The 24652-nt window shown below is 47.3% G+C and overlaps 1 protein-coding gene across 5 annotated transcripts in view; it reads right to left on the bottom strand.

The window, feature by feature from the left end:
• Positions 1-10188: 10188 nt before the first annotated feature.
• Positions 10189-24652, bottom strand: part of LOC129017664 (uncharacterized) — a 32377-nt gene continuing 17913 nt past the window's right edge. For 3 of the 5 annotated variants that reach the window (XM_063655659.1, XM_063655660.1, XM_054458271.2), the window contains exons 2-4: positions 23438-23725; positions 18745-18844; positions 10189-11944 (exon numbers count right to left, since the gene is read on the bottom strand). In XM_063655659.1, the coding sequence (XP_063511729.1) occupies positions 11472-11944; positions 18745-18844; positions 23438-23725 (861 nt within the window). In that variant the 3' untranslated portion in view covers positions 10189-11471. Of the gene's footprint in view, positions 11945-18744; positions 18845-19893; positions 19972-20402; positions 20599-23437; positions 23726-24652 lie in introns of all 5 variants that reach the window. The other 2 variants (XR_010124547.1, XR_010124548.1) reach the window with 2 other exon arrangements.

Raw genomic sequence — 24652 nt, 5'->3', positions numbered from 1 at the left:
CAAATATTTCTGTACATTCAGAAAATAAACAATGGTACTAATTTTATTTTTAAAAAATAAACAAAATATTGGGGCCCTAGAAGGTAGTTCACTACCATATGTTAAGTTAATTAGCCACGACCGAGATGAACACTTGTGGGTATCCTGGAGGACAGGTTCTGCAGCAGTGAGAAGTCCCCTCCAGAACAGTATGTGGTTCCAAACTCCTGAGAGAGGCGGGGCAGACCCCAAGGAAGTAGATGAGAACCTGAGTGAGGCTCTGTGGGGAGAGAGGATGTTCCTCAGCCCTCACAAGGACATGTCAGTTTCACTTGAGATTAGGTCCTGGTCTTGGCTGGGAAGCCTGCCAGGCAGGTTCTCAGCAGCATGGGGTGATAACAGGAGGAGGGGAAGCCTGGCAAGCTGGGGCAGCTCTGGGGTCTTCAGGTGGGGCTGTCTCGGCAGCAACTGTGTTGGCTGTAAACACAGATTTCCAGGAAGCAGAGCGTTGCAATCTCTCCCTCCACAAACCTGGATCATCAGGGATGTTTCCATAGCAGCATCCATGCCAGTGAGAAATCTGGACATGATCTGTGACCCTGTCTCCCACTTTTCCTTTTCTCTTAGAATGGGACAGAGCAGCCTGGAGCAGCTAGTGTCCTGTAGCGACTCCAGTTTGCTGCTCTCTTCCTTATCTTCTTCCTCTTTCCCTCTGTCTCCTCTGCGTCCTTCACCTTCTACATCAGGAAGCTCAAGTCACCGGGCTGAGCCTGGGCTTCTCATCTAAATCACGGAGTGCCAGTCAATGCCTCCCTTCCTCTTCCCAGGGAGCAACTTCAATCTTCCCTGCCTGCAGTGGGGAGCTAGACCCTGCTCCTTATTCCCTGTGGGACAATCTGCAGCCTGTTTCCTCACCCCTGTAATGGGACTGCAAGCCCTCCCTGCCCACCTGACAGTGCTAATTCCAGGCCAGGGGCCCTCCTGGGAAAATCACCAGTGTGGGTGATACAGTGGGTGTTTGTGTGTGTGGAGGAGTGGGGCTGCCACCGGGCCAATTACAGACCCCATCTTTCTTCTCTTCCTGTGCTTGTTGCATGTCAGGAATCCCTTTCCTTTGTGCCATGAAACATAAGGCATTTTCAGATCCATCATCTCACTGAGCCTTGCATCTCCTTGGTGAAGTTGGAGTTATTGTCACCATTCTACTGATGAGTAAAATGAGGCTCAGAAAGGGGGAAGTCGTTGCCAGGGTTCCGCTGTGGACTTACAGTGGAGCTGGGATTAGGATGCGTGTTCTGGATTCCTGGCAGGGTCCTGGCCCATCTGCCGCTAAGGCCTGTCTTTCTTCTCCCATGAGGTCTCTTTTCCATTCCTTTCCTCCCCATGACAGCCACTGTCACCAACACTCACGGTGTCTGCTCACTGTCACACCACCCCTCGCTGACCCCTGCGTCTGGACTGGAATCCACCATGTCCATCAGACAGATTTTCCTCAATGGTGGTTGGGCTCCAAATCCACTCTCCCCAGACTGACACAAATTGCACTACAGGGGGCCACAACTGTAGGCGTTTCTGGTCTAGAGATAGAGAGATGGTCTCATAGAAATGTCAACATCACTTGGTGAAGAGGAGAGTGGAAACACAGGAGAAAGTTCAGGGAGTGACGTCAGGAGGAGGTGGCCCTTGAGTTCGGTCTTGAGGGGTGTGTAAGAGTTACCAGGCAAGGAACGCTGGGAAGGGCATTTCAGGAGGAAAGAGCAGTATTCTCCAAGGCTCAGACTGGTCTGGTGGCTACAAGATAGAGCTGAGTGACCTGGACCCCTGGAGACAGTGCTCCCTTTTCAGGAGGAAATCTGCAGTTCCCATGCTTTCTGAGACAGCTCTGGGCTGTCTCAGAGTCCCCCCGAGATCTTGGGAAGTTCCTGGGTCCAGTTCCCAGGGATTCTGGTCCAGGCAGAGGAATCCGCACTTCTCACAGGCAGGGGCTGTGACCTCACCCCACAGTTCTGATGCAGTTGGTCCCTGGATCACTCTTGGAGAAATACAAGCAGGACTGAGAGACTTTGACCCAAGCACTGTGCAGGGGGTGGGATGGGGATAGATGTGGAATGGGCCAGAGGAATAGTGGTTGGAGCTATACCCTCCTGGACCACCTTGTCTAAAATGTGGCTGTCCCATCCCCCTTTCCCACTGACACATTCTATCCTCCTTCACTTTTCCTTTATTTTATTTTATTTTTTGTAGATTCAGGGTCTCACTATGTTACCCAGACTGGTCTCAAATTCCTGACCTCAACCATCTTCACATCTTGGCCTCCCAAAGCACTAGGATTACAGGCATGAAGCACCATGCTCTCATCACCAACTCACATGCTGAACATTTGACTAGTTTATTTATTACCTGTTTCACTCTACCAGCATGAGGGCTACATGAGGAAAGGGACTTTGTCTATGTCATTCGCTGCTGTAGCCAGGTGTCTACAATGTGTAAGGTCATGGAAGCTTTTTCTGTTTTGGTTTGTAATTTTAATTTTGGGAAGCAGAAGATATGTGAGTGGACTCAGTGGCTGACAGGAAAAGGGAGAACAGTCTTGGTGTGCACAAGAGTGACAGGGAGACCTACACATAGAGATGTCAGAGGACAGTTCCTGGAAGAGGCTGATGGAAAGGTGGGGCAACTGGGGAGGGTCTCTCTGGACATGAATTCCTTTGAAGCTGGCAGGGAGGGAGGAAGTGCATGGGTGGAGAGGAATGCCTGAAGAACACTTCCTTGGCTTCCATATTCTTCATGAAGTGACAGGTGAGGGGCTTCCTGGGAAGAGAGGGCAGGAGGGGAGCAAATGTAGGCTGGTGATGGTGGGCCTGCAGCAGTGCCCCAGGATGAAGGGGTGAATGCATTACTGAGGCTGGACCCTGGTCATGACCCTTGCCTTGGCCACAAGACTCATTAAAAACCAGCCTCCTCCAGTGAGCTTAGATCATGCCACTGCACTCCAGCCTGGAGACAGAGTGAGACTCTGTCTCAAAAACAAAAACAAAAACAAAAAAACAGCCTCCAGTCCCAATGTGCCCAGCTGGACCATGAGCTGCTTCCTGGATGTGCCAACATCACAACTGGAACACAGATCCTGAGTCACTGACTCTAGAAAGCCTGCCTGGATTCAGTGCCCATCAGACTGGGCTCCTGCAGCACCTGGTCTGCCACTACTATGTGACTGGCCTCTGCCTGCCTCTTATCACAGGTGCCTGTGTTTTTACCTGCCTCAGCGCAGGCTGTTGAGGACCAGGCCAGGCTGATCCATCTTAGGGGCTACAGCAGGTGCCAGCAATGGCTGGGCTGTGTCAGGGCTGGGCAGTAGGCAGCCCAGGTTCTCATGCTGGGCACTGGGTGCCCTTTGCGGGCTCAGCTGGGCATGACCACTGCTTCTGAGTGGCCAGAAGATTCTTGGGACAGGCCTGGTTATCTTGGGCTGACCCTCGCTCCCCAGTTCCTTCCTCCCTCCCTCCCTTGCTGAAACCCTTTTGCATGTCCTCAAAATCCTGCTCCAGCACCAGCAGCCCCCTGGTTTTCAGCAGCCTCAGGGAACTCTTCCTTTTCTTCCTTGCTGTGAGTAAGAGGCCCGATCCCCTGAAGACACTGCTGCCTTGCTGTCCTCTGCTCCAGCCCTTCCCTGAGCCTGAGCAAGATAGGTCCTCCTTGCTTCTCATTGCCTCCCTCTTTCAGCTCATCATCCTTCTCTCCCATAAAAATACATTCATGTGCCACAAAATGATGTTTCCATCAACCCAGGCCGCATGTGCAGTGGTGGACCCATGAAACTATAATGGAGCCGAAAGACACCTACTGCCTAGCCCAGTGACATAACAATTGTAACATTATGGCACAGTTACTTTAAAAATATATTTATTAAAAAAGATTTATAATTCTGTAGAAAAAGAAATATATATCTGGTAGTGTAGCCTAAGTGTCCAGTGTTTATAAAATCTGCAGTAGTACACAGTCATGCCCTACGACTTCACCTTCACTCACCACTCACTGACTCTCCCAGAGAAGCTTCCAGCCCTGCATGTTTCATTCATGGTAAGTGTCCTAGACCAGTGCACCATGTCTAGGTACCACACTATATTTTTATATAGTGCAATACTATGTTTTTACTGTACTTTTCATGATATGTTTGGATGCACAAGTACTGACCATTGTGCTACAACTGCCAACAGTATTCACTGCAGTAACCTGTGCCCAGGTGTGCAGCCTGAGAGCAGTAGGCTGTGCCATAGAGCCTAGGTGTACAATATTGAGGTGTGTGTAAGCACACTCTGTGACGTTCGCCCAAAGAAAAATTACCCAAGGACACGGTGACACACGAAGGGAATCAGTATTGAAGCTCTTGCCCTCAGATTGCACCCAGGACGACATCCCTATGCAATGAAGACTTATCTCCCAGTTCATGGGCACTTTCTCCTGCTGAGGTGATGGCAACATGCGCATAGAGAGTCCTCTTCATGCTCTGGCTCTTGGTCCCTCCACCCCTAGAAACTTTGTCTCCACCCTCCCTGAGTCACACACTCCTACCTGTATATTCATGTCCTTGTCACTGCAGAAACTGTAGCTACTCCAGACCCTCAATTTCAAACACCCTTTTTTTGACCACCACTTTCCTTTATCCCACTGCCTCCCAACTCCAACACACTTCAATGACTCCAAATTTTCACTTTTGTGTCTCACTCACTTTCTTGTAAATTTCCCCTCCTCCCAGCTGAGACTATATGGTCTAGCCTGTCATCCACCCTCTCTAACACTCTCCACTCTCTTGCCCTACAATTTATTGTACTCCCAGGGCAAAACTGCACTCTGCTGAAAACCAGCCACCCGCTCCCTCTGCTCCTGCACTCAGGTGGCTGAGTACAGCCAGAGAGAAACACACATGCATTTTGCTCTCATTTAATCATTAAGCCCAAACCTCCAGGGGGCCCTGGATGATGTCCTACAAACTCACTCATTTCCTGAGTCCATAAGTATGCCAGACTTCTTTATTTGTTGTCTTAATAAAAATATATATAATCTAAGCATGTTATGAATACCAACTGATTTAATTATCATAAAACTCTATGAATCTGTTCTATAATAATCACCATTTCACAGCTTAGGAGATCCTGGCACAGGAAGAGATGAAGTGACTTGCCCTGGAGCCCAGGCACCCAGCTCTGGAAGTGCTGCCCTGTCCCCAAGCAACAGTATCGTGCCTTCTCCTTCCTCCTTAAACCTCTAAAACCTTCCCCAGCCTTCCTTACACCTGCTGCCTTGCTTCCTATTTCAATTTGAAAATAGATGCAATAAAGAGACAACCTTCCCTGGATCCCACCCCCACATCTCCCCAGCTGCTTGCCTCTGTGCTTCATTCTCCACCTCCGCTTGATTGTAGCTGGAGTGTCTGCACTCATGTTAGGGGAGACTTTTCTCCATCATATCCACAGCTCAACCCTCAGGTTCTTTCCTGAGTGTCCACTTTGCACACTGCCCGATTCCACAATGCAGCTCTCCCACCCATCCCACACCCTGCATGCTTACTTATTCATCATCTGTTCTGCTCTACTACATGAGGGCTACACAGGGGCAGGGATTCTGGGTAACTTATTCACTGCAGATTCCAGCATCTGGAGCAGTACCTGGCACCTAGAAGGTGTTAGTATTCAATGAAGTCAGTCATTTTATATGTCAGGCTCTGGCCTGCTGCTGGGGACACTAGGGTGATTCAGACAGGTCTCTGCTTATACCAAGTTTACAGTCCCATAGGGGAGACAAACACATTACCTGACAAATTTGCAGGCAGCCATTTATGTTTTTTATCTTACAAAGCAGCCCTTATTGTACTTGAGAGGAAATGCACTCAAGCCGTGAGCTGTAGCCCCACCTCCCCTACTTCAGGACAGAAAGCGCCAGCCTCCAGCCCTTACATTCCTGGGCCTCCAGGGCTCCCTGGACTTTAGGAAACAGCTAGTAAGGGAGTCCAAGTCCACTTTGACTCAGAGCTGTGGGATGTCAACAAGGTGCTTCCCCTCTCTGGTCCTCAATATCTTTGTCTATTCCAAGAGATGATGGTGCCAGCTCAGCAAGCTCCACGGGGCTGGGGCAAATGGGACAGGGATGGTGACAATGCTTTGTGGACAGAAAGGAGGAATTCTGAGTGGCTACCGGAAAGGCACCATGTTTATTTGACAATTTCAAACATGGCAGAACTGCAGAACACAGACATCAAGACTCCCGTGTAATTCCATTTGGAGTCTAAAGCTTAGATGTTGTTTTGTTTAAGCAGTGGCAAACATTATGTATAGATATAGATGTGGGATCATAAAATGTGTTTAAAAGTTATTGACGTGGGATGACTTTGCCTATCAATATACAAGCATTTATTTTGTTTTAATAGCTGTGAAATATCCCACTGTATGAAGAGACTAAAATCTGTCCTTCCATTGTGAATATTTGGATTGATGAACCATTGGACCAAAACAGAGAGGGCAATCAAAGCATTTGACAGCCTGGCAGATCAAAGTGAGAGGTTTATTAGAGAAGACAGTAATGCTAAAAGGGGAGGAGAGCTAAGAGAATCCACCTGCTGCAATCAGAGCCCAGAATCCCACCACCCTAAGAGGCAGGAGACAACGTGGCTAAAAGGGCAGAGACCCCCACGGCTCCCAGCAGTGCCAGATGCAAACTTGTCATCCCACCGTGTGTGGGCTTCCTATGCCCTGGACAGTCTTTCCTGAGGCAGAGGCTGTTTTAAGAGCTTAGAGCACCTTTTCTACAGCAGATTTTCTTATGAATGAGGTCCCTGTTCTGTGCTCCTAACCTATGCTGGGCCCTTTTCCCAACTTGACTTTGGGTAGTGGGTGGATATAGGCCCCAGGTAAACACAAGGCCCCAGGTGGACATCATGGCTCCAGTGGACACACAGCCTCCAGGTGTATATCAGGCCCCAGGTATATACCATTTTCCTGGTATGTATTAGTAACCAAGGGGACACTGGAGTCCAGGTGTACATCAAGTTCACAAGTGGACACCCAGGCCCCATATGGACACCAGCCTACAGGTGAGCATCAGGCTGCAGGAGGATACCCAGGCCTTAGGTAGATATCAGGCCCTATAAGGACACCAGGCCTCATGTGGACATCAGGGCCTAATTCGGGACTCAGGTTCTAGGAAGACACCTAGGCCTCAAGTAGCATCAGGGCCAAGGCGGATACTAGACTCCAGGTGGACATCAGGCCCTAGTTGGACACTAGGCCCTAGGTGGACACCTGGGACCCTGGTGACCATCAGGCCCCAGATTAACTCTAGGCCTTAGGTGGACACCTGGGACCCTGGTGACCATCAGGCCCCAGATTAACTCTAGGCCTTAGGTGAACATCTGATCCCAGTTGGATATCAGGCCCCAGGAGAACATCAGTCCCCAGGTGGATATCAGCTTCCAAGTTGACATCAGGCCACAAGTGGACACTGGACTTGAAGTGTACATTAGGCCTCAGATAGACACCCAGGCCCCAGGTGTACACCAGGCACAGGTGGAAATCAAGGCACAGGTAACACCATGCCCTAGGTGGTTACCTAGGCTTCAGGTAGACATCAGACCCCAGGAGGACACCTGGGTCTCAGGTGGTCATCAGGCCCTAGGTGGAAACTCAGGTCCCAGGTGCACATCACGCTCCAAGTGGACACCCAGTTCCCATGGTGATACCCAGGTTCCAGGTGGGCACTGGGACCCAGGTGGACACCAGGCTCAGGGTGGATACCACAACCTGGGTGGACACCCAGCTCTGAGGTGGATATCGGGCTACAGGTGGACATCAAGCCTCGGGTAGATATCTAGTCCCCAGGTGGACATAAGGCCCCAGTTCGACACCAGACCCTGGGTGGATACCTAGGTCTCGGGTGGATGCAACTCCAGCTGAACATCAGGCTCCAGGTGGACACCCAGGCCCTAGGTGAACACTAGGTCTTAGGTGGACATTAGGCCCCAAGTGGAGAACCAGGCCCCAGGTGGACACCCAGCCTTAACATGGACATCAGGCCCTAGGTAGACGGGCAGGTTCAAGGTGCATATGAGGCTCCCGATAAACACCAGTCCCCAGGGAGACCCTTGTCCCCAGGTGAACACCAGCACCCAGGAAGACATCCACCTCCACCTGCACATCATTCCCCAGGTGTATACCTAGGCCCTATGGGAGCACCAGGCTCCAAGTGAGTACACAGATCCCTGGTGGCCATTAGGCACCAGGTTGACATCCAGGGCTTAAGTGGACATGAGGCTGCAGATGAATGCTAGTCCCCAGGTGGATAAATAGGCCCCAGGCATACATCAGGTCTGAGGTCTATACTCAGTCTTCAGGTAGACACTAGGCCCCATGCAGACACCAGACCCCAGATGGATACCAGGCCCTATGCAGACACCAGTCTGCAGGTGGACAGCAGGCCCCAAGAAGACATTATGCCCTGGGTTGACACCTAGGCTTCAGGGAAACACTAGGCCACAAGTGGTTCTCTATGCCCCCGGTGGACATCAAGCCTTAGTGGAATTCCTAGTCGCCAACTGAACATCAGGCCACAGGTGGATGCCCAGGCTCTAGGTGAATACCAGGTCTCACATGGACATTAGGCCCCAGGTGAACATCAAGCCTCAAGTGAATACCTAGGTTCCTGGTGAACATCAGGACCTAGGTGGCACTCAGGCCCTACAATCAAGCCATAGGAAATCAGAACATATGTGGACACTCAGGGCCCAGGTGGCTATCAGGCCCCAGGTTTATATCACTTTCCTGGTAGACATCAGTACCCAGGTAGATACTGGACTTCAGGTATACATCAGGTTCCTAGGTGGACAGCCAGGCCCGAGGTGGACACCAGCCTACAAGTGGACATCAGACCACAGGAGGACACCCAGGCCCCAGATAGATATCAGTCTCCAGAAGAACACCCAGGCCTCAGGTGGACATCAGGTCCCAGGTTAATTCCAGACCCCATATGGAACTCGGGCCCCACCTGGACACAAGTCCCTAGGTAGATACATAGGCCCTGTAGGCCCTGGGGAACATCAGGCCTTAGGTGAAGTTCTAGGTTACAGATGGACATCTTGCTCCAGTTGGACATCTGGTCCCAAGTGCATATCAGTCTCCAGGTGGACACAAAGTCCCAAGTTGGACATCAGGCACCAGGAGGACTTTAGTCCTCTGGTGAACACCAGCTCCCAGGTTGACATCAGGCTACAAGTTGACACCTAGGGCCCAGATGGACACGTGGCCCCATATGAACACTAGTCCCCAGTCAGCTAGGGCCTGGGTCCACCTGGAGCCTGATGCTTAGCTAGAGACTGGATATCCACCTGAGGCCTAGGTATCTACCCAGGGACTGGTGTCAAAGTGGGGCCTGATATCCACCTGGGGACTAGGTATCCACTTGGGGCTTGATATCCACCTCGAGCCAGATGACCTTCTGTATTCTGATGTCCACCACAGGCCTGGGTGTCCATCTGGGGCCTGGTGTTGATTTGGATTCCAGTGTCTACCTGGAACCTGGGGTCATGTTGTCCACTTGGAGCCTGGAGTTTTCACCTGGGGCCTGGTAGACATCTGGCCCCAGTAAACATCAGCCTGGGGCCTGGTTGTCCACTTAGAGCCTGGAGATTTCACCTAGGGCCTGAAGATCACCTGGGACCCAGGTGTCCAGCTGGGACACCAGACTCCAGGTGTACGCCCAGGCTCCAGGGTACAACAGGCCCCAAAAGAACTCTAGGCCATATTAAACATCAAGTCTCAGGTGGATGCCCAGGCCCCATGTGTACACCAAGCCCCAGGTAGACAGTGGATGCCAGCTGAACATCAGCCCCAAGGTTGACACCCACACTACAGGTGGATATCAGGCCCCAGGTGAAAACCTATGCTTCAGGTGTGCATCAGTCCCCAGGTGAACATAAGGCCACAGATACACATCAGGCCTCGGGTGCACATCTGGCTCCAGGTAAATGTCAGGCCTTAGGTGGATACCCAATCCCCAGGTGGACATCAGAGACCAGGTTGACACAAAAAAATCCCAGTGGGTATCATGTCCCAGTGGACATTCAGGCTCCAGGTAAACACACCAGCCCCACCGTAACCGTAACCACCGTAACGAGAAATGGTAGGTCTAAGTACCATCATGCTCCTTGCTCACAAAAGGATTCTTAGCTATTTTATTCAAAATACAACTCCATTCATCACTCTAAGCAGCGATGTGTAGAAAGGAAAAGAAAAATAAACCAGGCCTCAAGGAATCCATCCAAAATGAGGTAGATATTATAAGGGACAGAAATCCCCAAATGAAATGTTATAGTTGACATAGAATAGTCTTTAAAACCCATTAGTTTCCTCGCACATTTGATACAGAGCATTATTTCCAGAGACTGAACCTAGAAAGAATTGCTTAAGACTAGAAGTCTTGTTCCAGCCTATATTCCACACTGTTGAACATCTATACTTAGTACACCACATTATACATAGCACTGACATGACCTGTGTGCATTTAATTTTCTAATACTTGTTCATCTCTGGCATACTTTATATATATATATATATATTACATATATAATGTACATACATACAAGTACACACACACACAAAGTATATAAGGGTAGGATAGTATAATTTTGCAGTAAGGTTTCTTCTGAAAGTGGTGGAAAGTGGATTGCATTGGCGACATGCTGGAATGTGCTTCCATTGGCAGAAGTAAGGCTTTCAAAACTAGTCGTTTTCATTTTTCTTTAGCAACTGGGAATATTAATAATTGAAGATTTGTTGGTATAAAAATAATCATAATAATCACAATGAAGTGGTGTTAATAATTATATCACAAGATATAATAAACATTATAGATATTATAAGATGTCAAAAAAGAAGATGTCATAAAATCTTTGAGATGATTGACACGTTAAATGCGGCCTCCTGTGCCGCCCTGGGGCGCCACTCTCGTTGGGTTCTTGGCGGTGCTCACCCTACTCCACCTGCTCAGCCTAGGCTCCTGCGCCCCCGGAGTCGCGCCATGGGAGCGAGGACCTTGTCTCGGCCCTAGACAAGGACAATGAGGAGGTGTTGCACGTGGAGTCCCCGCGGAGAGGCTGGACGCCGGGCAGGAGCCTTTGCGGGGGTGCACAGCCTCCTCTGGAAGCCTTGGTTGCTGCCCGGTGCCTGCTGCGCCCTGCGAGCTCCGCGGCGGTGGAGCCAGGCCTGCGCTGCCGGCTCTTGGCCCCGCCTGCGGAGCCTCTGCCCTTTGTCTTGCCCCTGGGGCCCGGGCCTCAGCTGGCCCAGGGTTCCTGATGTTAGCTGACGATGGGCTGGCCTCTGGGACTGGGTCGTGGGCCTCGTGCAGTGGCCGCCGCGTCACCAGCGCCAGGCCTCCCCGCGGTGCTGCTGGCGATGCGGGATGCCCGGGCTCGGGGTCTGCTGGGCCCCCTGGCGCTGCGAACCCGGTCACCTTCCATCGCGTCCACCATGCTGCCCGCTGTTCAGCCCTGGTCTGCAGCCTTCCTGGGACCCCTCCGGCCCCAAAGAGGCATCACTCACAGCCGCTTGCGACACCGGGGCCGCCTGAACCTCCGCCAGGGCTGCGCCGCCCAAGTGGCTCCAGCCAGCCAGCCCTGGCCCACCAACGAGACTTTCCGCTCCCCGAGAAGATCGGCCTCGGCAGGCATACACTGCCATGGAGGATGCAGCGGATACCTTCCAAAGTTTGTGGACACTCTTCTGCCACACCAAAAGTTTCACCATCAGCTGCGATGCCGACTGAGGCACAGAGACCCCTCCGGGAGGTGGACCGGGCAGTGCCTTTGCTGGGCATCCGCAGTGTTGAGCATCCCAAGTGCAGATCCTCACTTCGTGTTCCTCCTCCACGTTCCACATCCAAAGTTCTCTCACCATTTCTAAGCAGGAGAGATCAAAAGAAACTGAAATCAGAAAGAAAGAGAGAGAGAGAGAAAAAGCCATGAGCAAAAAGAGCAAAATCTTTTGGAAAGCGTAAAAAGCCCCAAAGCCAAAAACTAATTCTTATCTCTTTTAAACCTTCTGGACTTCTCCAATGATGAATGATTTTTTTTTTCAACCACTGGCAATTCGTAATTATTAACTTCTCTGGCATTAATGAATAGAAGTTGAATCACATGTGGTAGTATAATTTGTATTATATGAAGCTTTCCATATTTTAAAAAATAATTGTCCAGTTTTTCTCCATGGATTAACAATTAATGGAAAATTTTCAACATTGCTGTGTTAATGTCTCCTGAGATAATTAGATGTGAGTAATTTTTATAAACAGAATTTCCTGGGTGGAATTTCTCATCTTCAGGAGCTCCATAAAAAACCATATCCCAAGAGAACTGTGAATTTGGGAACTGAAAGAACTGAGTCCCAACTTGTCCAGCCTGGAAGCTTTTGGGTGATCACTCTTGCAGGTGACTTCACTGCCTTCTGTTGAAGGGCCAGTGAGAGCCTGGGGGTTTCAACTTGCAAGAGCCTTACCATTTTAGGGTTAGCATTAACAATGAGGAAAAGGCATACTTTTTTGATACTCTCCGTATGTAATAAAATAATTACCAAAACAAAGCAAAGTGTGAGTGGTGACTATTGAGAGGACCCTTTCTATCTTTGCTGGATTCCCAGAGATTTCTGGGTTTCTTTTGGAGTCAATAGTATTTCCATGTTAATTCTGAGCTCTTAAAACCCACAATATGAGTTGCAGCCAGTGACTAGAGTTGCAGCCAGTGACTAGAGTTGCAGCCATTGACCAGTGTTGCAGCTTGTTAAACTGATCACTGGTGGTAGAGTCTTTTCATTCTGCTCACTTCTTAAAAGGTCAGCTTGGTCAGGGATTAGTGCTACCCTGCCAGAAATAAGCAGTTAGGAATCAAGTAAAGGAGTCAGCTAAAAGCGTAATTACGATGTAGTGAGGTCACAGCTAGATGGTTGTTGATCTTTTTCTCTCTGCTGCTGATTTCAAGGCTTTATACTGTGTTTTGATGTAACATAGAATGTATACCATGAAGGACAAACAGTCTGTTAGCTTCTTGGAGCTATAGTCCGTTACTGGAGCAGGGGACAACAATTTGAAGGACATTATTACTTAGACAGTTTAATCTGCCTTTGGCTAGGATAAACTTCAAGTTCCAAGGGCTGGGTTCAGTTGTTATGCAAACTTAGATTGTTGCGGTAAAATTTCCAAAAAAAGGATAGGACTCTTTAGATGAAATAAGAATTTAACTGTATTTGAACCCTGTTGAAGGCCAGACAAGTTTAGGCAAAATGCCATGACTGATGAGTCCCTTTAAATTCCAACATATAATCTATGTTGGTAAATATGATACGTGCACTGGAAAAGGACGTGTATTCAGTAGTTGTTGAGTGTCCCGTTCTGTATATGTCAGTTTCTGTCAAGTTTGTTCATTGTGTTCATCAAATCTCCCTTTCTCTTATGGATTTTTTTCTGTTGGTTCCATCGGTAATTGAAAGGTATGTTAAAATCTATATTGTAGATTAGTCCATGTTTCTTTTAGTTATATCAGTTTCTGTAGTAAATAATTTGAAGGGATATTTTATATTTAGACATATTTAAAATTGGCATACTTTTCTGGTGACTGACATCGTAAAATCTTTTTTATCTTAGCAATATTTCTTGGCTTAAGTCTAAACTGTCAATAATAACATAGCAACATGAGCTTTGTGCTGATTAGTGTTTGCAGGCATGTTTTCCATTGTTTTACTTCCAAATGTCTGGATTATTGTATTCAGATAAATTAATTAAAACATAAAAATTAAATATAATATAAAACATTGAAAAGTGAATATTCTAAAAATCCAGCCAGAGATGTTTCACTTTTAATTGAAGTGTTTAGGACCACTTCTCTCACACTGTGTGCTGAGGTGCTCTAAGATGCTGTGTTTAACTGACAGGGGCAGCAGCGGATAGCGTGTGAGTATGTGTATGTGTGTGTGTGTGTTTGAGATGGGGGTCTCACTCTGTCCCCCAGGCTGGAGTGGAGTGGTGAGGTCTAGGCTCACTGCAGCCTCTGCCTCCCTGAGTAGATGGGACAACAGGCAAGCACCACCATGCCTGGCTAAGTTTGGTAATTTTAGTAGAGACGGGGTTTTGCCATGTTGCCCAGGCTGTATATTTTTGAGGGAAACAAAGCAACATTTGCTGCAGACCTTAAGAACTACTAGCCTGAGGCAGTTCATAGTTTCAAAAGTAGTTAGAAGTGCATTTCTTTACCTTTAAGGTGGGTGTTGTTAATTACCGCGTTGAAAGGAAGTATTGTGCTAAAGTCAGTGTGCAATAGGAATAAGGTCCAGTGGTTGAGATCCAGTCCGATTTTAAGATTTGAAAAGTTGTGCTTTGTGCCCAACAGGCACACACATCGCATTAGTAAGTCAATTGTGCTTTTTTAAGAAAGAAACAAAAATACTGTTTCTACTTCCATTGCGTGTTATTTTTTATATGTACTTGCAAATCCATCACCAAAATAAAAATAATGAACATATCCAGCACTCATAAAAGTTTCCCCTTGCCCTTTTATAATCCCAAACTTTCTGTATCTTCCTACTTACCACTCTCCCTGACAATCACCAATCTGTCACTATAAAAGAGTTTGCCTTGTCTAGACATTTATATAAATGAAGTGTAGTATGGACCCCTTTTTGGAGGGGTCTGGCATCTTTCACACAACATAATTATTTTGAGATTCAGCTATATTGCAGGCATCAATGGGTCATTAATCTTATTACTGAGTAGTATTCTATTGTGCAGATCGGTCGCAACTTATATATCCATTTGCCTGTTGGTGGGTTTTTGCATTGCTTCCAGTTTGGAACTTACACAAATACATTTGCAATGAACATTCATATACACAAGTTCTTATAACTTTGAGTAAATATTAGGAGTGTAATAGCTAATAGGTTTAGGTTTAGTTTTAATAGACCATCAAAATGTTTGTCAAAATGGTTGAACCATTTTATATTTTTATCAGCAGTATATAAGAATTCCACACTCTTGCCAATACTTTGTATGGGCCTTCTTTTAAAATTTTAGACATTTTCATGTGTGTACAATAGTATTTTATTGTGGTTCCATAATGCCTAATAATATGTAGTATCTCTTTATGTACTTACATGCCATCTGTATATATTTGGTAAAGTGTATGTTCACATTTTTTTTTGCTTCTTCCTTTTTTGTTTTTTTCTTTGCTTATTTTCTCATTATTAAATTTTAATAGTTTCTTTATGTACTCTGGATTCAAATCCCTTATTAGATATGAGACTTGCCAGTATTTTCCCCTTGAGTTTTCTTTTTGTTCTCATAACACTATCTTTCAAACAGCAGATGCTCTTAATATTGATGGGGTCCAATTTATTAATTGTTCTTGTGCATTTGGTTTTTGGGGCTTCATCTAAGACATTTTTGATTAATTGAATATTACAAAGATTTTTTTTCTGTATTTTCATCTAAAAGTTCAAAGCTTTCAAAACTTTATTTTATATTTAAGTCAATGGTCCTATAAGTGACAGAGCTTTAACCCAAGTCGCTGTCATGCATAGCTGGACCCAGAGGCTTATATAAAATCGTCAAGAAATGTTCTCCTTCTTTCTCTCGACACTTTTCCTTTTGTTTTAGCCTCATTTTTTCCTTCTGAAGATGACTCTCTTCTCTCTCTGTAGCAAGAGATAGTGTGACAAATAACCCACTTTACTTTGTCCTCATAGACCACAGTGGTAGAAAAAGCAAGAGTCCTTCCTGATGATTCCAAAAAAAAAAGTACTGAAACAGTTGCTATGATCCAAGGGTAGAGTCTTTTGCCAGAGCTGGGCATCATGATCACCTCTAGGGCTGGGGCTGGTAGGTTGGGTCAGGCCCAGTTGGTGCTCATTGAAATGGTCCTCAAAGAAAAGGGGGGCTCTCAAGAGGAGAGTTGCTGAACACCCCACCAAAAAATAGCCACTCTGTACATACCTACAATTCCTTGCCATTTTATAAGCAACTGGTTGGGTGGAAAATGACTAGAAATTCAGTTGTCATTAAATTTCCTTTATAATGTCAGTAGAATGAGCCATACATTTCACATGTTGTGGGTTATGTCCATGATAGTCATTTCTGTATATTAGGTATCAATTTGAAGTATCATCTGAAGAAATACACTATTTTGTGATGTTATCCTTAAATTAATATTTTTCGGATAAAGAATTATAGGATGAAAGAAAAGTCTAGGATAGAAATAGAAGAATAGAGAAAATGGGAGCATGGATATACTGCAGAAAATGGCCAAACAGGAAAAGTACTTGTGAGAGGTATTGAAGTACATAATTGATATCACATAGACCTCCAGGAAATTACAACTACTGGCATAAGAACAAACTATCTGAATAGTCTTTGCTAATACTGAGTCTTTTCTGCTTGCAAAAGAAGTAAGAATGGTAAGAAATTGGGACATTGTTCAGATAGGCTTGAATGCATTTATTCATTTACCTGTTGATGGGGTTTGGGGGTATTAATGAAGGATGTTAATAAGTAATAATGGGCATGTTAGGTAATCATAATCGATTTGTCCATTTGGTCTGAAGAAAATTTTGCCTACCTTCTTTTTTGTTGAGGGATTCATTTTTAATGTCATGTTGGATTCTATGGCTTACTGAATGTGTAATTGCCTATTTATGGATTCTGAAGAATTTTATAAAATGTATTTGCCAAACATTTTGAAAGCTTAGAACTTCTCCTAGGAAGAAGTTCTTTAGTGCTTAGTGCTGCCCTGACAAATATGGTAGCCACAGCCATGTGAATATCGAGCACTTGAAATGTGGCTAGGCTGGACTGAGATGTGCTGTCAGGGTAAAACACACACCAGATTTTGAAGACTTAGTAGGAAATAAAATTAAACATATCTAATTAATAACTTCTATATTGGTTAGACATTGAAATAATATTTTGTATATATTTTACATATAAGTATACATTAATGTGTATGTGTAATTAATATCTTCATATGAAATACTTCTCAATTACAGTTGGAAGAATGATGACTTTGTGGTGGAGAAATCTGGCACAAACTTGATCATGTGCCTCCTGCTGTGATGTCCTAGGAAGACCACAGCAGTATTTCTGTGGTTTTCTTGTGAAAGATACATGACCTAAGTCTGGATGTGGAAACACATCAGATGGAAAAAGGTGAACATATCCTTAATAAATGCTTATGCTCTTTAAAACTCTTAAGGTTATGAAAAATAGGGCAAAACAGAGGAACTGTTTGAAGTTGAAGGAGCTTAAGAGACATGACAATTAATGCAATGGGAACTCCTGGATTGGATCCTGGATTACAAAGTTCAAAAAAAATGTATTTAGGGCACAAATGAGAAAATTTGGATGAGATTATAGCTTCTGTTGATTGGACAGTAGTGTTGGGTGGATGCTGATATCCTGATATGGATGATTATGTTCTGGTTATGAGAACTTTTCCCAGATTCCATCGTTTGCCCAGTGGTTTCATGGACAATGTGGCGATGGTAGCAGGAGAAGATGCTACATGTTTCCAATAACATGAACTTCCCTGCAGCAGTGCTGCCTACTGCCCAGATGAGTGCCCTGACTGCTGACAATGAGCAATGCTGAGACCCTGGAAAGAGGAACTGCCTTGCCTAGACCAGACCGATTTCTGGTAATGTTGTAATAATATTTTCTCCTTTCCTTCATGGAAGTGGTAAAGAATTGCCATCATTGGAAAGATGCATATCGGAATATGGACTCCGCTTCATATGCTTCTCATAGCATCAAATTATTTACATTTGCTGAGTTCTTATTCTCTGCTATCAGACAACTACTACTGATGATGGAGCTTATTTTACAAAAAAAAGAAGTGATGTGATGGGCTTCAGCCCATATTTATTGGTCTTGTGACATCCCACATCACCCAGAGGAACATGACCTCACAAGAATCAGTTACTTCACCAACTGTGAGACCCTAAGGGGCTGGGTTTCTATCCTATGAGATGTGTTAGATGCCCTGACCCAAGAGCCCTCCTACCCAGAGTGCATGGTTCCATGTAGCAAGGATCATTGTGATGGTGGTGATGATGATGGTGAGGATGGTGATGGTGAAGGTGGAGGTGGTGATAATGAAGTGATAGTTACGTTGAGGATGATGAAGGTGATGATGATGGTGAGAATGGTAAAGGTGAACATGGTGATGGTGAGAATGGTGATGGTGGTGATTGTGATGGTGATGATAAGGATGGTGATGGCGAAGGTGGTGATGATAACAGCGATAGTTATGGTGAGGATAATGGTGATGATGATGAGGATGATGATGGTGAGAATGGTGATAGTGACGATGATAGTGATGGTAATGTTGATAATGATTATGATTATGAGGATGGGGAGGGTGACAATAATTATTATGGTGAGGATGGTGATGGTGAAGGTGGTGATAACGATAGTGATAGTTATGGTGAAGACGCTGGTGTTGATGATGGTGAGAATGGTGAGGGTAAGAATGGTGATGGCGATGATGATAGTGTTGGTGATTGTAAGGATGGTGATGGCGATCATGGTGATGATGATAATGGTGCTGACTGGGCTATTAGGTAACGGAGGCAGAAAAGTGGCAGTTTCTAGGAAGTATAGAGCCAGCTGGGAACTGCAAGGTAACCTTAGTGGGGGTGGAAGATGTCGGGCCTCTGCCTCATTTCTAGACATCTGGGGAAAGCTCACCCCTCACAGTAGTTCCAGGAACCCCTCCATCCAGCATTTCCTTCTCGCAATCAGCATGGAGCTTTTGGGGTGCAGAGAAGTGTCTTCTATTCACTGCACTCTGTGGGAAGGGAAAAGGGGGAGTGGTATTTATGAACCCAGTATAATACAGTAGGGTCTCATCTAATATATTTTGGGAGAATTTTCAGCTGAAGAGAGCAAGCCTCAGAGAAGTCAGGTAACTTTATCTTCAATAGCATCCAGTTGTGATTTATTGAGCAGTTACTATGTGCCAGGCAACATGCTGGGTGTTTCCTTATATGTTATCTCATGAAATCCTACAGCAACACAAGAAGACAGGCATAACTACCCCATTATTAAAACTGTGGTAAAATAAACTAAAATTTACTGTCTAACTATGTTTAAGTTTACATTTCAGTGGCACTACATTCACAATGTTGTGCAACCAATTTCAAGAATGCTTTTCATCTTGTAAAACTACAATTCTGTAACTCATTTAACAACAACTCCCCAATTACCACCCTCCCCAGGACCTGGTAGCCACCATTCTCCTGTCTGTCTCTATGGATTTGACTACTCTAGGTGCCTTGGAAAAGTGGAATAATACAGCATTTGCCTTTTTGGTCTGGCTTCTTTTGCTCAGCCTAATGTCCTCAAGGTTCATTCTTGATGCAGCAGGCATCAGAATCTCCTTCCTTTTCAAGGCTGAACACTATTCCACTGTATGCATAGACAGCATTTTGTCGATCCATCCATCCATCCATGGGCACTTGGGTTGCTTCCATCTTTTGGTTATTGTGGATGATGCTGCTCTGAACATGGTTGTGCAAGTATCTCTTCCAGGCTAGCCCCATTATACAGAAGAGCATAGAGAGATTCTGGGAGGAGGGATGACCTGCCCGGGGCCTTTGGTGAGGTCCTGGTGAAGGATCTCCCAGACCTCAAAGGCAGAGCTCCTCTCCTCACCTCACTGCCTTTCTCAGGACCTGCCTCCTGCCCCACCACACAGTGCCCACTCCCTGGTACTAGACTTGCTAAGGCCTCTTGATCCCTGAAAATTCAGGGACAGGAACTGGTGAGCACAACTACAGTCACTCACTTCTCTGTCCCCTACTGCAGATTCTGTGCCAAACAATACATGATAATGACCTGCTTTCCACTCTTTCACCAGATGTGGATGAGGCGCCTATTGCATGCCAGGCGTGTGTGGTCACTGGACGGAGACCCCTGTGAAATGAGAAGATGTGAGCTCCTCAAGGCCAGGGGCAGCCCTTTCACTTGCTGCTACCGTGTGAGGGATGGAGGGGAACCCTGAAGCATTGAAGAAGTGCATGAGTGACCTAGCTCAGATGACGATATCATAGTAACCCTGTTTATTATCACCTACCATGTGCCAGGCATTGTGCGAACTACTTTGCACACATTACCTGCTGTAAAGCTCAGAGACAACTGTAGGAGTGAATCTGTTATACCTCCCACTTTACAGGGAAACTGATGCCCAGAGAGGTGAACCAGTCCACCCCAGGCCTTTCAGCTAGTCTCTGGGATGCAAATCCAGGTGGTCTGACTCAGAGATCCCCTCATCCTCTTGGTTTTTGCCCCTGCAGCCCTCTGGCCTGTCCCCAGAGCCCTGTACCCTGGGCCACCCCGAAGATGACCTGGACATGGGCTTCAGCAAAGGCAGCAACCCCAGCACATCTCCATTTGATAGGGAGGAACCTCAGGCCCACCACAGGAGCCCTGGGCTGCAGGTAGTGTAGGTGCTGGCTGAACCACAATGCACCCATGTTGGAGGATGCACCCTAGGATGGGCAGCAGCAGGAGGTCTCCCTGCCCAATAGCTGGTAGTGGTACCTGAGAACAAAGGAGGAGAAGGAGGCTTTGAACACAGGTGTGGAGAAGCCCAAGGAGGAAGAATAAGACTTGGACTATGGACTGCTGGGTGGCCTCAAGGACCCCCTCCCAGAAAAGGAACTTTGAGACTCATACCCAGGGCTGAGATGAAAGTGCTCCCTATTTTCTATCCTGGAACTGCTGCAAACCTCAGTGTGACATCACAGGGCCTCATTTCCCTATTTGTAAAATGGGATTATATGGGGGTTCCAATGAGACACTGGACCGAGAGCATTTTGAGAATTGTAAAAAATGTACAGTGAGGGAATAATTATTATCAATGGACCATTGCTCTTCCAATAGTTAGTATTCTTTAGCAAATATTTGAAGGTAAAATATGATTTGTTGAGGAGGTTTGCAGCAGCTGAGACCCTCAAGAGTCTTTTCTGTCTCCGTTCCAAGCTGGCCTCTGACAGGGACCTTCTTGGTGCTACCCCTGGGACTCTCATCCTTTGTGCAGGCTTCTCAGGGTTCTTATTTCTATTGCATCTTGTGGTTCCCTAGTGGATGGCGTGCTCCATCTTCACTCAGAGCTAACTGCATCTCCTCCAGGCCCATGTCCCTTGTGCAGCACCCACTGCTCCCTCACCAGGATTCAAACCCTTCTGTGATTGACCTCTGCTGACCTCCTCATTCTTTCTGCTCCTCCAGTTCCATGCCTGTGCCCCTCAATCCCGTGGCTCACACTCTCACCCAAGCTGTTCTCCATCGGGATTTCCTTGGCTCCCTTTTCTGCTCGGCAAATTTGTGTTCATCCTTCCAAGCCCTGCACAGATGTCCTCCTCTCAAAGCTCTCCCTGAGGTCACACTGTCCAGGAACAAGGTAGTTCTTTCTCCTCTGCTGCCTCTGGGTTTTGTGCCTTTATCACTTTGGTGTGACTGCCTGCCTCTTGCTGAAGGGAGGCATTTTGGCTTTACTCACCTCAGTATCTCCTGGGTCCAGCTGGGTGTCTGGCCTGGCCCAGACTCGGTGCTCATCGAGGGTGTATAGAACTCACAAGGACCAAGGAATGTCTTGCAAATAATACCACCCTCCCACACTTCTCCAATGTTTACTTTCTAAGCTCCTTTATTCTTTGACATTCAAATTTCTAAGTGGCCTGTATGTATTTACAAAGCCTGGGAAAACGCCTTCAGAGGACAAACACACACCACCGGCAGAATGTATTTGCATTGACTAGGATTATGGATGAAATTCAGCTTTCTGGAAAATGAATCATTTGGCATTGGCTGAGTATCTACTCTGTGCCAGATACTAAGCTGTGATCTCTAGAAAGAGACATGAACTACTGACACAGTCCTTGACCCTGAAGATCTCAGAATCCAGTGAGCTTGACTTCTTGTAAGTTAGAGACAGAGTTCAGAACAGAAGCTCAGACAAGAGAAGAGAAGTAAAAGGGACACACCAGAGGCAGTGACAGCCACACAGCTGTCTGGGGACACTGAGTGCAGCAACAAATAGCTTAGGCTGACTTGGCAGCCCACGAAAGTATCACGGTTTGCAATTGCAGCATCTCACTGATGCTTTTGTTATGCTGATCTCTGCAAAGCCCCTCTGTGCCCCAGCCCAGGATGGTGGCAGCCATGCTGTGGAGAAAAGGGCAGTGACCAGGACCACAGACTCAGAGCTTGTACCCTGGACCACCTGGGAATGGGAGCCCTTCACATGTTCTCTGCCTCTGTGTTCAGGTTGGGGGTCCCGGCCAAGGAAGGGAGATGACCCCCATGCTGAGTCAAAAGGACACACTCTTGGGAACAGACTATCTCTTCTTTCTGGGTAATTTCTGCCTCTGCAGTGAATGGTGAAACCAGATACATCCTCTCTGTTGGTATGACACAAAGACAGGCGTTCCTGCTCATGGGCTGAATCTTAGTTGAGGGGAGGTGTAGCACACTCCTGTGCTCTGCTGACTAAGGCAGGGACACATGTCACCCCATCAGAATGACTGCCAGACCAATGGCTAAAATAAAATCATTTCCAATATTCAAAGGAGTCACCTTCATTCATCTACAAATATTTTTCCTTTTCTTTTTTTTTTTTTTTTTGAGATGGAGTCTTGCTCTGTCACCTAGGCTGGAGTGCAGTGGCATGATCTTGGCTCATCGCAACCTCCGACTCCTGGGTTCAAGCGATTCTTCTGCCTCAGCCTCCCGAGTAGCTGGGACTACAGGCGCCCACCACTACATCTGGCTAATTTTTGTATTTTGAGCTCCTGACCTTGTGATCCGCCCGCCTTGGCCTCCTAAAGTGCTGAGATTACAGGTGTGAACCACCGCGCCTGGCCCAAGTTTTTTTCCATAAAATGACCTATTGCACTCAGGGTCGGGTAAATGATGCATCATGCCTGCTGGCAACATGGGCCCTATCTGGAAAGTGAGTGCCCACCACCATGGCACAGTGCTGTGCAGTGCCTGTGTGGTGCTGAATCTCAGGAGCAGCCCCCATCCTGTGAACCACAACTACAGGGACCTTAGACATAAGCAAAGACCTCTGGTGGCCAGGCCTGCCAGCAAGCAGATGCTGACTCTGTCCCGGGGGTCTGCAGGGAGGTCGGGCCAGTGGAGAGGTGGCGAGACCCATGTGTGGTCTCCCCAACTCCCGCCCATGCTATGCAATGGGGGCGACCACACACCCGAACTTCCTGGGAGGGTCCTGGTGTGCCCACTGCCTCACAGAGTTATGAGGGGTACTGCCTCTCACATCTCACCGGTATCGCATTTGAAGGACAAATTATGTCTTCCCTTCTCCACCCTGCGGAACTCCGTTTCCTCATGTGCAAGTGGGGGATGATGTGCTTACATGGTTATGCAGTGGGGGTATCGATGGGATCCATCTGTCAATACCCTGCATCCAGTGACCACCTGGAGCACACCTGCAGCTCGCAAGCTGGGCTCCCTGCTGCAGGGAGGGGAGCAAGCACTGCCTGGAGCCAGGGAGCTTCTCTGAAGGAGGTGTTGGAAAGGATTTGTTCCAGAATTTGGGCTTGTATTGGAAGCTTGGGGGAGGGTTGAAAGAAGCCTTTGCTCCAGATTGGATGCTGTCAGAGGCAGGGTGGATTCTATCACCTGGCATCTTCCCCAATCTTACCTAGAAGGAAGGAAGACAAGACCAAAGCTAACGCTGCAATTGACAAGGAGGTAGTGGTCATGACATAGCCACAGGGGAGGGGGTGTGAGGTCATTTTTGTCCATGTTTTGCATGAGCTGAGCCATGATAGCTACCAAGTGACCTTGCTTTGTCTTGACCCATCATGGTCACAGAGCGACCTTGTCTGATGCTGACAACCTGTGCAGTTCAACAGGAGAACACCAACGCCTTGCCAGCAGTGGTTGCTGTCCTCCTGAGGCCTCACTGCTCCTCCTCTGGGACCGACTGCTGACCGTGGGAGGTGTGGAGTGGGAGGGGAATATGCTGTGGGTTTTTTTTTGCAGAGCAAGGGCAGAGGACTCTGATGCCTTCAGCTCTGGCCATCCTGAGTGCTGTGATCTGCTTCCCCTGCTTCCTACACCTCCCGCAATCCCACCACACTGCTGGAGTCACTGCCAACTCATAGTGCCTTCTAAGGGCCCCAGTGTCTCCGGGACACCCCCTCTACCCTGGGAGGGAAGCAAAGTGCTCACGAATGTCCCAGGTGGAGGTGCTGAAAGAGTGTGGAGGTGGCTTCTTGAGTGTCAAAGTCTGGGATTCCAGCTTTCAGCCTCAGGCTCCACGTGTGTGTGCTGAAGTGGAATTTTCTGCTCTCATTCACTCTCCTGCCTGGTCAGAGGAACTTGGGGAGTTCCTCTCTAGGAGAGGGAAAGGCCCTGGTGAGGTGGCCTTGCCCTGAACTGGGAAGCAATGGGCACGGGAAAGCAGGGTCCTGGGCTCTGCCTACTGCTTGCTGACAGCTTGGGCACAGCACTGCCCTCCCTGGGCTCCTGTCTCTTTTCTCTGTATGATTAGGTGGAGGTGGATGGGATTCTGCTTCTACTCCCAGTCCTTGGGCACCATGTCAGGTACTCACACACTTATGAC

This window comes from Pongo pygmaeus, chromosome 19, assembly GCF_028885625.2.
Source record: "Pongo pygmaeus isolate AG05252 chromosome 19, NHGRI_mPonPyg2-v2.0_pri, whole genome shotgun sequence".
Classification (NCBI taxonomy): Eukaryota; Metazoa; Chordata; class Mammalia; order Primates; family Hominidae; genus Pongo; species Pongo pygmaeus.
The sequence above is the reverse complement of the archived record's forward strand: the minus strand, read 5'-3'. Positions and strand labels throughout refer to the sequence as shown.